The sequence below is a fragment of the Aythya fuligula genome, chromosome 3 (genome assembly GCF_009819795.1).
Source record: "Aythya fuligula isolate bAytFul2 chromosome 3, bAytFul2.pri, whole genome shotgun sequence".
NCBI lineage: Eukaryota > Metazoa > Chordata > Aves > Anseriformes > Anatidae > Aythya > Aythya fuligula.
The window spans coordinates 33,025,096-33,038,187 of record NC_045561.1 but is presented as its reverse complement, the minus strand read 5'-3'; the positions used below and the strand labels follow the sequence as shown (position 1 = coordinate 33,038,187).

The 13,092-nt window shown below is 70.3% G+C and overlaps 1 protein-coding gene across 2 annotated transcripts; it reads right to left on the bottom strand.

Annotated features, from left to right (window-relative positions):
• Positions 1 to 2,092: 2,092 nt before the first annotated feature.
• Positions 2,093 to 12,769, bottom strand: LOC116488257 (spectrin beta chain, non-erythrocytic 5-like). 2 transcript variants are annotated; one of them, XM_032185736.1, is made up of 23 exons: positions 12,296 to 12,769; positions 10,790 to 10,897; positions 9,788 to 9,922; positions 9,337 to 9,468; positions 9,057 to 9,248; positions 8,894 to 8,992; positions 8,638 to 8,756; positions 8,439 to 8,553; positions 8,153 to 8,239; positions 7,827 to 7,942; positions 7,425 to 7,578; positions 7,117 to 7,208; positions 6,944 to 7,034; positions 6,550 to 6,663; positions 6,207 to 6,463; positions 5,976 to 6,099; positions 5,633 to 5,818; positions 5,367 to 5,522; positions 4,794 to 5,014; positions 4,438 to 4,615; positions 4,220 to 4,348; positions 3,792 to 4,100; positions 2,093 to 3,224 (listed from the first exon to the last, which is right to left on the bottom strand). In XM_032185736.1, exons 1-23 carry the CDS (start codon positions 12,710 to 12,712, stop codon positions 2,124 to 2,126), a joined length of 4,632 nt encoding a protein of 1,543 aa, XP_032041627.1. In that variant the 5' UTR covers positions 12,713 to 12,769; the 3' UTR covers positions 2,093 to 2,123. The 2 variants fall into 2 exon arrangements, with proteins under 2 accessions (XP_032041627.1, XP_032041628.1); XM_032185737.1 differs by having other exon boundaries at positions 8,894 to 8,977.
• Positions 12,770 to 13,092: the final 323 nt, after the last annotated feature.

Below are 13,092 nucleotides of genomic sequence, written 5' to 3'. Positions count from 1 at the left end.
ATTTGGGCAGCAAGTAGGGGAAACCCCACGGGGCCTGGAGACGCGGGTGCGAGGAAGAAGTCACCTGCTGCCGATGTGCCATCGGCGTGGCCGTCCTGCGCGTCCTGGGGCAGCTGCAGCCGGGCGTTGGAGCGGGGCAGCACCACGATCTCCGGGCTCTTGGCGGTCACAGCCTGGTGGGGACCCTGCAGGGGGCAGCTGCTGGGGCTGAAGCTGGCACCCTCGACGCACTGCGCGGCCGCCTGGAAGTAATCCACTTCGGGGAAACCTGGGCAGAGGGGCAGAGGGGCACGCTGTGGCACGGGGGGCATGCGGGACACCCCAAAGAGCCCGTGGGGTGACCACCTATAACCATGGTCTGCAGGAGATGCACTGCTTCCTGCAAATCAGCCCCCCAGGGAATGGCTGTGGCATCGGGGAGACGCCGCTCTGGCACATCCCCTCTCCAGGAAGGGGCTCCCAGCCCCACAGGAATGGCAGATGAAGGGCACGGGATGCCCGGAGCCCGTTTATAATCTTCCCGAGGCTGTTTTTTTTTTTTTTTTTTTTGCTGCTGAGCCTCGGCTGACGTCAGCCCTGTTATTCCTGATTCCTAACTGTGTGTGCGCGGGGCGAAAACCAAGCCTCCAAATCCTGCTGGCGGGGACGCGCAGCTCCCGAGGCAGGGCAGGAGCCTGCGTAACTCAGGGGCAGCCGTGTTTTGGCTCATCCATCCCATACCCGGCTCCGAAGGGGCTGCGGCACCGAGGTGCCTGCTCCAAGGGCTGCTCACCTGAGTTTTGCTGCAGCTTGGAGACCCACTCGTTCATCAGGGGCTGCGACGGGGCCCGCAGGAGGTACTCGGAGCCGTCCCGCAGCCTGCCGGGGGAAGAAGAGGAGGTCAAGCAGCAGGAAAAGCGTGGCTTGTGGATGGCTCCCCATCTCCCGGGAGAACTCACTGCAGCCTGAAGCAGTTGGTCTTTTTGGTGTACTCGCTGTCCGGAGCGCAGACGGCCCCGGCGAGGTTGAGGGGCAGGGCCACCACGGAGCTCTGCGGCACGGGGAAGAGCAAAAAGCAAAAAGCACGGCAGGGTGTGCGGCTCCCCCTTCCCCAGCCGGCCACGAGGACCCCCCCCCGTCACACAGAGCCCCCCTCAGGGCGCCGTACCTTGAGGCTGTCCCTCCGGTCCTGGTAGAAGCACAGCGTCTGCCGCATCAGCACGGCGTGGAAGAGGCCCCAGGCGCGGCAGCTGGCCTGCGGGACACGAGCAGGGGACAGAGGGGGCACGGGGATGGCGGGTCAGCATCCGTCAGGTGCTGTGGGGTGCCCCCATTAGGATCCCGCAGGTGCACGGAGGCGTCCCCTTGCCGCGCCCCGCTCCAGCAGCCCCCACGGCCTCGTGCCCAGCACCCCGGTGCCACAGACCGTACCTTCCTCCCTCCCGCCTGCAGCACGTGCTTCCTTTCCAGCGTCCCCTCCATCATCTGGAACTCCGTTTTACCAGCAGGAGCCTGCAAGCAGACAGCAGGTGAGGGAGGGAGCCCCGGATCGGCCCCAGGGCATGCAGGTTTGCCCGAGCGGGCAGCACCAAATGGGACAGCTGGGGCTGAGCTACACCAGGGCACCCTTTTTTTTTTTTTAGGGTTAAGTGCTGCCTGCTAAGGCTGAGCAGTTTGGGGAGCCCCATGCAGCCGGCACTCCCAAATTCATCACCCCGCTCCTCCCCACACTGACCTGGCCGCCCTCTCTCTCCTCGTCCCGCTGCCTCCGCCGATCCCACGCAGCGGGGCTGTCCGAGGGGGGCACGGCCACCGTCCCCTCCAGGCAGGGGGCTGCCCCGTGCCCCTGGGGGCTGCCCGCGTGCCCCTTCCCTCCGGCTGGGCTGTGCAGGATCCGGGCGGCGCTGGGGAGGGTGAACTTGGCCACCAGCACGTTGTTGGCCGAGGAGAGGATGAGGGGCCCGCCGGCGGTGTCGGAGCCGGGGGGACTCCCCGGCGGGTGGCCGGGCGCACGCCGCTCACCCACCCCATCCCAAATGGCCTGCAGCTCCTCCTCCTCCTCCTCGAACTGCCCGTGGGCAGGGTGGCAAACCTCCTGGGCACCCCGCACAGGGCTGGGGGGCTGCGGGGACCCCAGCGCCCACTCAAAGACGGAGAGCTGGGTGGGAGCAGCGGGGGAAGCCGGGCACCCCGCGGGCTGGGCGCTGCTGCTGGGGGGGGTGCTGAGCGGGGGCAGCAGCGGGGACGGCTCCTGCCCCGTGCGGGGTGCCGGTGGGGGACATCCCCATCTCCAGGTGAGCGGCTTCGCGGTGCCGGGCCCTGCAGCTGGCTCTGGGGCTGCCGTCCTGCTGCGGGCGGGCGGGCAGCAGATCCTGCTCGTGCAGCACGCTGCTGTGGGGCTGCCGGCCTGGCCTCGAGTCCGGGAGGTGCTGCCTGGTGCTGCCGGGGTGCCGCGGGCTCCTGCGCTCCTCCCCGGTGCCATGGGCAGCCCGCGGGCCCCGCGCCTTGTGCCGGCCGGAGCTGGGGTTGAAGCTCACCTCCTCGAGCCACATTCCTCGCTCGGCTTTGGGGGACACCCCCAGCACATCGCCGGGCTGCCGGGGACCGTGCCCGCCCGTGTCCTCTCCAGGGGGCTCCCAGCACCTCACCCCCCTGCCCTTCCTCTCTTCCTCCTCCTCCTCCTCTGCCGGTGCGGCGTCTCGGAGGCGCCCCAGCACCGCCACATCCTTGGGCAGCTCCAGGCTGAGCACGGAGCCCAGGGCGAGGTGAGGGCACGTGGCTTTGGGCCCCGGGCGCCGCGCGGCTCCGGGGGGAGCCAGGCGAGGTTTGGGGTGCCGGGGGGCTGCCCCGCACTCGGCGTCGATGTCCCGTACCAGGGGGTTCTTCACGTAGAGCAGCAGCTCCCCGAGCTGGGGGCCGGGGGGCCCCGCCGCCTTCCTCCAGCCGCATTTGAGGGGCCAGGTGTTGCTGGGGCCGTGCCGCTCCTCGGGCAGGGGCTGCAGCGAGCTGGCGCCCATGATCCCCTGAAGCGTCAGCAGCCGTGCCTGCTCGGCCCTGGCCCGCTCCCTCCTCTGCAGGCTGTTGAAGAGGGAGCCCGTGCTGGCCTTGGGCAGGGTGTGGGAGGCCGGCGGCGTGCCGGAGCCGGGTGCCGGAGGGCGGCAGGACGTGGCAGGCGGCCGCTTTGCTGGCTGCGGCGTGCCGGAGCTGCTCCTGGCCCCTTCCCCGTAGCTCTCCTCCAGCAGCACCTGCGGGCACGGAGGGAGGGCTGAGCCCCGGCTCCTGGAAACGCCTCGCCCGGCATCCCCAGCCCTCCCGGCCCTCGGGGCTGTCCCCCACACAGCCCTCCCGTGTCCCTGCGAGGCTGTGGCAGCCCAGGTCTGGATGGAGCAGGCGGGTTCACACCATGCAGCCGCTCCGCCCCGCATGCGGCCTCCCCCGGGGCCGTTACCTCTTCCGCCGCTGGCTGGCGAGGCGGCTTTCTCTTTCGCCTTAAACTACCCCAAGTGTTTCCTACAAGCCCCTGGCAACGCTTCCAAAAGGTTTTACAGCCCGAGGGTTTAGTGGCAGGGAGCTGAGCAGGGGGAGAGAGAGACAGAGAGAGATGGGGGGGGGTTGGATGTGCGGGGGTGAGGAGCTGCAGCCAGGAAAGTGCAGGAAAAGGGTGGCACAAGCTGGTCCTTAGCCCTCGGGAGGTGCTTGACATCCAGCAGAGCCTTACGCAGGTCGGGCAGCTCTCCTGGGGACAGCCCGGCCAGGTGCCACCACGGGGGACACCCAGGAGCCTTCCAAGCCCCCCGCCCAGCCCCACGTACCGTCCGCGGCGCCTCCTCGATCTGCACCTTCTTCTTCTCGCCCTTCTTGCCGATGCTCAGGATGAGGTTGACCGTGCCCCCCAGCCCGCCGGGGCCCCGCGGCGGCAGCAGCAGCGTGGAGGTCTCGGAGGGATCCCAGGCCAGAGCCTGCTCGGGGCTTCCTGAGCTGCTGGGAGGTGATGCTGGAGGGGAGAGCGCTGCCCCTGCCGGCACCCGCGGCTCCAGTCCTTGTGTGGGCACGGGGAAGGAGCAGGGAGGGAGCCTCGCCGGGCTGAGGATGCTCTCCTGAGCGCACGGGGCGCGCTGCTCCTGGGGAATGAGGCAGGAGGGAAGCTGGAGGAGGGGCTGCACTTTGCCAGGACGAGACACGTCCCCCACTGCGTGTGCCCCCTGCTCCATCGGGGCTCTCAGCCCAGCTGGGTGCTCACCTGGCTGGCAGGGGATGCTCTCCGCGGGCTCTCGGGGTCCCTCCTCTCATCCCGCTGGTGCCTCTGCGCTCGCCAGCGCACCAGCACCCAGCCCAGCATGCTCTGCAGCTCCTCCAGGCGCTCCTGGATCTATGGGGACGGAGATGCTGGGTGGCCCCCGCCAGGACCCCAGCGGCCCCACGGCCCCGTGCCGCTCGTCCCGGCTCTCCGCCGCTTACCGTGGCGCTCAGGTAGTGCTCCTCCGCCACCAGCTGCTGCCCCGCCGCCGCCAGCTCCTCGAACTCCTGCAGCTTGCCCTCGATCTTCTTCTCCAGCTCCTCACACTGAGTCTCCAGGAAGCCGGGGCCGCTCGGGCTCTCGGAGAAGATCTGAGCCCGCGTGTCTTCCGTCCAGGAGCTGAGGGCGCACGAAGGACGGGCTCGGGGACAGCCCAGGGAAGCCATTCCCAACCTGCCCTCGTCTCCCACGCGATGTGGCACCTCGGGGACCCCAAGACCCCGATGGCTGTGCAGGGCCTGAGGTCCCCCCGACATCCTTTCCCCAGAGACAACCCCGCGGGCTCCTCAGCACTCACATCATGGCCAAGTAATCCCTGAAGAAGTGCCGCAGCCGGCCGGCCTGCTGCACGTGCCCACGGGTCTCCCGCAGCAGCTCCCGCAGCCCTGCCCACGCCCGCAGCGTGTCCTGCACCTCCCGGCTGATGGGGCACAGGCGAGCAGGGCAGAGCTCTTGCAAGCGGGCAGCTCCCTGCTCCAGCTCCTCCAGCTGCCCCTGCAGGGTCTCCGACACCTCACGCTGAAGACCAAAAGGGGAGGGGAAAAAAAAAAAAAAAAAGCCTCAGGATGCTGCGGGTGCCATGGCCGGGCAGTTTTCCCCGCGCGGTTTCCCCGCCTGCCCGCCTGAGTCACCACCCCGCCGGCGGAAAGATGAGCGAGGTGCTGGCAGCCGGGCGCTGGCACGGGGCAGCTGAGGCGAGCTCTCTCCCCTTCCCTGGCCCGGGCTGGAAAATTCCAGCCCAGACGCCGCCGCGCGCCAGAGCTGACGACACCTGGGCCCCCGGGGGCCAGCGCCTCCCCGGGATGGCCCCATCCTGCCCGGGCACCTCCCCGCCACGTGCCCGGCCGGCCGCGGGGCTCCCGGAGCTCACCTCCATCTCCTGCTGGTGGCTCTGCAAGCCCTGCAGCCCCGGCAGGTCCTGCTCGCTCTTCACCGTGGTGAAGCCGCTCTCCACCTGCGCCGTGTCGCGAGCCAGGGCCTCGGCGCTGCGCCGCAGGGCCTCCAGGCGCGGGGACACCGCTGCCACCTGGGCAGGAGGGAGGGAGGGCAGAGGTGAGCCCCACCACGGGACCCCTCACAGCTGCGGGTGGGCCACCCGGGTCGTGTCCCCGAAGCCCCCCTGTCCCCAACCCCTACCAGGCGCTCCAGGCTCTCCGTCTCCGCCGCCACCTCCATCACTCGCTCCCGCTCCTTGGCCGCGTCGTTCAGCATCTCCACGGCCTCCTGCAGCTCTCCCAAGGGGCTGCTCGCCTCCTTGCCGTCCTCAGCCCGGGCCGAGAGCAGGGGAAAAGCCCCCTGCGAGCCACAGTGCCCGCTCCCTGGCTGAAACCAACAGAGCCGCTGGGCGTGAGGGAGGTGTGGAGCAACCCCCAAAGCGTCCGGGCTGGAGAGGGGCAGCCCCCTTGCCAGCCTCAGACCAACCCTCGGGTTGTCCCCAGCTGCTGGGCGATCCCAAAGGGCTCCCATCCCCGCTGCTCACCTCCCCGGATCCCTGCCGGCTCCGCTCCTCCTCCTCCTGCAGGTTCTGCAGGAACTCGGACAGCACCAGGGAGTCGCGCAGGTCGGCGGCTCGGCGCCGCAGGGCTGCCTGCACGTGTGCCAACCTACGGGGACAGGCGGCCCTCGTGGACACCTGCACCTCCCTGGGTGAAACCTCCTCCTCCCCACGCACCCCAGGACCAGAGAGGAGGCGGCCTCCCCTGCTACTCACTTCTCCTCCACCATCTCCACCTTCCTCTGCATCTTCCTCGCTCCCTCGCGCTCCGCGGGCGTCCCGCCCGCCGCCTCCTCCCGCAGCGCCTGGAGCTTGACGCCGCACAGCAGGAGCTGCCTCTCCAGCTGGCCCGTCCCCTCCAGGTCCCTGCGCAGCTCCGCGGGGCTCCTCATGGCAGCTGGCTCCGAGAGCGACCCCGCCACGGCTTGCAGCCACCGCTCGGCACGGTCCAGCTCCCCCACCAGCCTCAGCGCCTGCGGGGACAGCGGGGAGGTGGGACCGACCCCACTGGCCCCCCAAGGGGTGCAGGAGCAGCGTGAGGGTGACACCAGCCACTCACCTTATCGATTTCCCTCAACACGGCACCATTCTCCTGGTGCTTCCTCTGCAGGTCCTCCCACAGCTCGCCCAGCTCCCGCAGCATGGCCTCCACCTGGGTGCTCCCCGCGCCCTCCTGGAGGCAGGGGCAGCGCTCAGGGTGGCTCCCACCCCGTGTCCCCGGGCTGGAGGGGGCTCAGCGAGGGCACAGCCACGCTGGAGCCCGCCCTTCCCAGCTCTCTGCACCCCCCCCCGGGAGCTGGGGGGGCTCTCCTCGAGCGGGGCTGCAGCCTGCTGAGGAGCACGGGGACGTGCGCCCCCAAAATTTGCAGGGGGTGGGAAAGGGGGCCCCAAAAATGAATGGACTGGGAATAGAGGGGAGGGGGGACACGGCGGGGCTCTCGGGGAGGCGTTACCGTGCTTGGCACCCGGCCGACATCCTGCGCCAGGGCCTCGGGGGGCCGCGTGCCCCTCTCAGCCTCCACCTCTCCAGGACCCCGTCTCCTCCTGCGGAGAGGGGGGCGGTCAGCCACGGGGACCCCCGCTCCGCTCCGCCCCACTCCCCACAGCCTCCTCCACGAGCCCGTACCTCCTGCTGTCCCCTCCCGCTGCCGGACAGCCGGGGCCGCTCTCCTCGCCTCGCACGTGCTCCACCAGCCTCCTCGACACGTCCTTCGGCACCTGCGGCACCAAGGCTCCCATGCCTCCTCCGCCCGGCCCCAAAAGCGCTTCGCCTCGCCGCGGGCCGGGTGCAGGGCTCCTTGCTGCATCCCAGCCACGGCACAGCGCTGGGCTTGGGCTTGGGCCAGCGGCCAAATTCCCACAAGCTCGGCCGCCTTCCTACCATGGAGGCCCCGGAGAGGCCGGGGGGAGGCAGGGCTGAGCTGCCGTGCTCACCGTGCTGCCGCCGGGATCTCTCTTCTGCTTGTCTCCTGCCTCCTTTCCCACCAGCTCCCGGCTGCTGCTGTCTCTGTGTGGCTCAGTGCTCGCAGCCGCAGCTTCTCCCCCTGGGAAACCGCTTCCCAGAGCCACTGCCGGAGCCTTCTCGGTCCTGGGAAGGGGCAGGGAGAGAAAGGAGGCTCGGGGGGGGGCAGAGGATGGAGAAAAGAGAGCCCCTAAAGCTCACTTTTCGTGGTCCTGATCACCCCATTTTCCACCGAGGAAATGGAAAAAGGAGGGAACCCTCTGAGCTCACGGCACCGTGAGCCTGACCAAGGAGCCCAGACCCCGGGGCCAAGCTGCAAACCCCAAACCCCTTCTCCCCACAGCCAGATACAGCCTGGCCGGGGGCTGCCCCACCTCAGCGCCTGCTGGAGCCGGGCCCAGCTCTCCTTCACGTCCCGGTGCTTGGGGGTGACTCGGGCCGCCAGGCTGGGCTGCAGGCTGAGGAGCTGCGACACGGTCACGTCCAGCATCTGCGGGACAGGGGAGCGGTGGCAGGGCCGGGACGAGCCCCACACAAGTGGCTGCCTGCCCCCACCCTCGGCCCCGGCTGCCCCATGTGGGTTTGGGGTGCACGCCGACCCCCCAGCCCCCGCTGCCAGCGCTGACCCCGCAAGGCACGTGAGCCCCCGTCCCCAGGGTGCCCCCAGGGCTCAGAGGACGAGGGTGGCACCTGCACTTACCATCACCTGGCTGGCTATGTCCCTGACATCCCGATCCCGGCTGGCCTCGGCCTCCCCGTGCTTCCCCACGCCGCAGACGCTCCTCCACTGCGAGAAGAAAGCGCGCTCAGCGCGGGGAGGGGGACAGGACCCTGCCCTCAGCTCCGCCGTGCTCGAATCCCCCCAGCCCAGCCCCGTTTGCTGCTCTGGCTCTGCCCCCCAGCTCTCACACCCCGAGGAGCCTCCGAACGCAGGGGACGGGAGCGGGGCGCTCCCCCCGCCGTGCCACCCTGCCCGGGGCTGCTACCTTGGCGTGGATGGCACCCAGCAGGGCATCGGCCTGCTGCAGGAAGGCGGCGACCTCCAGGGCCAGCTGCAGGGCCTCGTGGTGCTCCTTCAGGGTGCCCTGCAGCCGCAGCCACCTGCCCGGGGGGAATCGCAGCGGTGAGGGGCGGCTGGTGCCCACCACGGACCCCCCTGCTCCATCGCCCCGCCGCCCCGCTCACATTTTGTTGAGGTGCTTGCGCCGGGCGGAGACGCTCCGGCTCTCGCTTTTGCCTTGCTTCTCCAGCTTCTGGGCCAGGCTGTTGAGCTCCTCGTGCAGGCTCTGGAAGTGCTGCTCCTCCTGGTGCGGGCAGAGGCAGAAATCAGCACCCCCAAGAACCTCGGGGGCTCCGGCTGGGTTTTGGGGAGCAGCTGGGGTGGGCACGGGCTGGCCACCCACACCCTGAACCCCGTGAGATGGAGCCGAGCTGCGCCCACCTGCTTCAAGTCGAGGATGCGGCGGGTGAGCTGGATCTTATCCGGGCTTTCCTGCAGGAGTGCCGCCAGGCAGGGCTTCTCCTCCTGGAACAGGGGCTGCTGTGAGCAAGGGGGGACGTGGCAGCCCGTCCCAAGGGCGCTGCGCCCATCACCAGCGCCTCACCTTGCTGCGGATCCATGCCTCCAGGCTCTCCGCCTTCCTGCCGAAGTCCTGCAGGCTGCGCAGCCCGCCCAGGGCCCGGCTCTGGCTGGCGGCCGTCTGCTTCAGGAGCTGCCACTGCTCCCGCAGCGCCTGCAGCTGCCTCCGCACCGCCTCGCCGCCGGGGCTCGGCCTGCACGCCAGCTGCTCGCCCATCTGCGGGGAGAGGGACCCCAAAACGGGTCACTGGGGGGCTCGCGGATCGCCCACGGGGGGGTGCCCCGTGGGTTATCCCGTGCCTCACCTGGCTGAGCTTGATGAGGGTGTTGTCGAAGTCCTTCATCTCCCTCTGCAGGGCCTGCGCCACCTGCTCCCAGCCCTGCAGCTCGCAGCCGTCCTGCAGGTCCCGCAGCTTGCCTCGCACCCAGCCCTCCGCCTGCGGGGTGGCAAGAGCCGTGTCTGTCTCCAACGGCCCCCATCTCCCTCCTCCCGTCCCCGTCCCCGTCGGGAGGAGGAGGAGGAAGAGGAGGAGGAGGAAGCAGGGCCCCGGTGCAGGCTGACCCCCTCTCCCCGGGGCTGACAGCCAGGCGGAGGCGGCCAAAGATGATCTCACGCTGCAACAATGGCTCGGCTCGAGGCCGGCCGCGCAGCCCTCCCCGCGGCGCACCCCACCCGCAGCCCCAAAGGAAGGCAGCCTGGGTCCTGATCCCGCTCCCGGCCCCCATCCCGGCCCTATTCCCCCCGGGTGGGCTCACCTGCAGCATCTCCCGGTTGAACTGGGCGAGCAGGGGGCTGGGGTCCAGGAGGGTGGGTGCCCCCGGCACGCTTCGCCCCACGCTCCTGGGGGCCGCCGGCTCCTTGCTCCCGGGGCTGTCTTTATGGGGTGCCAGCTGGGGGGGCAGAGCCGGGGGGGCAGCATGTCACCCCCCCTGCTGCCTGGGGGCTTCAAGGAGGGGACGTGCCCATGGTGTTCTCTACCCTGGGTCACCCCGTGGGGGACAGAAGGGCGCAGAGCGAGCCAGGGAGACCCCCAGCCCAAGCAAAAGGGGTGGCAGAGGGGGGGGGGGAAAGCACAGCATGGCCCCCGGGCTGACGAAATGCTCTGTCAGGGCTCCAGCTCTGCCGGGGGCCATGGCGAAGGTCAGCCAGCACAAGGAGCTGGCCCCCCTCCAAACGCAGCCCTGGGCCCAGCTGCACGGAGCCCGGGGGGAGCGCGGCCTCTCCCAGGCGCTGGTTCCCAGCACGGGGCCCCGAAATGCCCCCCGCTGCCCTCCCTGGGGCTGGCAGGGGGCAGGGGGCCCGCGGGGGGCCCGGCGCACCCATGCCCGCAGGGTGCCACCTCCTGGGTGCAGGGCTGCAGGGTTGGGGCGAGCGTCAGGCTCTCTCAGCACTCTGGCGTGCGCTGCCCCGCTGATGACATGGGAGTCGCTTTTCAAAGCCTCTCTGCCTAACCACAAGAACTGGAGAAATCTTTTTTTTTTCCTGCTTTTTTTTTTTTTTTTAAATAGCAACACAGATTCTCAGGCCCTCCCGCGACTCTGTCATCCCCAGCCTCTTGACACAGCCAAGCGCTGGAAGTGCCCAGCCCCCTGCGAACCCTAAACCCCAGCCCCTGTGCCCCCTGGCGATAGACGCACCCCGTTTTTTTGGGCAGATGCCCTCGTGCACCCCCGGGCTCTGCGCAACCCCCCCCAGCCCCGTTTGCTCGGCCCCAAGCCCTCGGTCCCCCCTTCCCGGCAGCGTGCGCGGGGACGTACCGCCTCCAAGGGGGAACCTCTGTCCAGCGGGGAGCAGAACCCGCCGGGCTGGGGGCTCGCAGCCTCCTGCTTGTCGTCCTCCCCGTCCACATCCTTCCTGAGATAGACCTGGAGGCGGGGAAGGCGCAGCCCCGTCAGCCTGGCAGCGAGGTGGGTGCCAGCGGCGGGGAGCCTGGCAGCGCTCCTGCACCCCCCCCCTGCAGCAGCCACAGCCCCTGCTTGCAGGGAAGAGCTGCCGAAGCCGCCTTGCTGGGTGCTGGCTTCATTTTGGCTCCCCCACACACGTTTTCTTATTTTATTTTGCTCCGGGCCAGGAGGCAAGAGTTAAGAGGGCGGCTGAGTCACCGGGAAGGGCTCCCGCAGGATGGAGGGGCCGGGGTGTGAGCAGGAGAGGCACGGCGAGGAGGCCTGGGATGAACTCCGCGTTACCTTAGCCTCCCCGTGGCCCAAGCCCAGGGCAAGAAGCACGTGGGATCGCTTGGGCCGTGCCCAAGGGCAGTCCCTCTGACCCTCTACGCCCATCGGATGCCATTCGGGACCCCGTGAAGCCCCTCTGGCAGGCAGCACCCCGCGAGCCCCTCGCCGAGCCCGCGGGTGACAGGGGAGCTGTATTTAGGGCCCCGTCCCGCGCCCCGCCGGCGGCAGGCAAATAGGGCCGGCGGCACAGGGATGACTTCATCCTTCCCGCATGGGGCCGGTCCCTCTGGCCGGAGCTGGGTCCTCGCTCGGGAGGAACAAACCCTTCCTCTCGCTGCCCTGCAGGCTGAAGGCGCCTCCCACGCAAAGCAGAGGTGCAAAGGCTCGTGCTCCTGGCCGAGCAGCACCTCCGGGCGTTCCTTGTAGGAACGAGGGGAGCCCCCAGGCTGATGCCCCTCGGGCTGCGCAGGCTGCTCGTGCCACGAGGAGCTGCCTGCGTGCCCGAGGGCCCGGCAGCTCTTGCGAGGCTGCGCCTGGCCTTTATTGGCAATGAAGGAGAGGGTTTTGGCAGCCGGCTGCGCGGCTCTCCCCGGCGCTATCCCACTGCGAAACCAGCCGCTGCGGGTCAGGGTTAAAGCACAAGGAGCTCCTGGCGAGGTCTCCCAGCCGCCCCGCTCCCCATCCCGGCCCCACAGGGGGTCTCTCGGGACACCCGCATCCGCCGGGGCCGAAACGCAGAGGGCAGGCTGCCAGGGCTCCCGGGTCCCGTGGCGGGGGCCGGGCGGGCAGCAGCCTTGTCCTGGCTCTGCCTCACCGCGCGGCCCCTCGTGAGTCACTTCCCTTCTCCCAGCCTCGGTTTCCCCTCTGGTAAAGGAGCGGGGGGCGAGTTCCCAGCTCCCCGCACGCGACCGCGAGCATCCAAAGGGCCGAGCCCCCCAGGGCTCAATCTGTGGGGCCGAGCTTTCCCACCCACGTTCATCCTGGGCTCGCCCATCCCCTCGAGCACCCCGCAGCCCTCCCGCCGCAGGCGCTGAACCAGGATCCGGCCCCAAAGCGGGACGGGGAGCAGGGTTTGAGGGGAGCGCTTACCTTGAACTGAGCCTTCCCCGTCCTGCTGTTGTTGTTGTTGTGGTTCCTCTCCCCTCCGGCCCTCCCGGGCTCCCCGGACCCCCCTGCATCCCCGGAGCCGGCCTCCCCGTGCCAGTTGGAGAGCGTGATCTTCTTGATGGAGCGCGCCAGGGAGCCCCGGCTCAGCCTCTCCTCCTCGCCGCCTTCCTCCCCGCGGCGGGGCTGGCCGGGGGGCCCCGGGGACCCCCCCCTGGCCTGGGCCAGGTAGAGGGAGATGCGCTGGTTGAGGTCTCTCCGGAGGCCCCGGTGGTTGTCCAGCGCCGAGGCCAGGGCGATGCCGGGGCAGGCGTCGGCTGCGAAATCGGCGGCGCACTTGGGCAGGGACAGCTTGGTGCTGATGGTGAAGGGCTGCACCTTCCTCGCCGTGCTGCCCGACATCCTCCCGCTCCGGCCGGGGCTCCGGGCCGGGGAGGAGGCCCGGGGGAACCGGGGGGGTCCCGGGGATCCTGCTCGGGCTGCTCGGGGCGAAGCGGCGCCGCTGCTCCCCCGCTGCCGGAGCCCGCCCCGGAGCGGGCGCGGCGGTGCCGGGGCCGCCCCTCGCCGGGGGGGCGCTCAGCGGGGCGGCCCCGCCGCGGCCGGGGGGGGCTCCGGGGACCCGGCTCCCATGGCCCGGGGCTCGGGAGGGCTTCTCCGGCCCCTCCGCCCCCGGCGGGGCGCGTCCCTTCGCTTCCCTTCCTTTCCCTTCCCTTCCCTTCCCCTCCCCGGTGCCGGTGCCGGTCCCTCCCTCGGCGGCGGCGCAGGGGAGGCGGCTCCGCGCC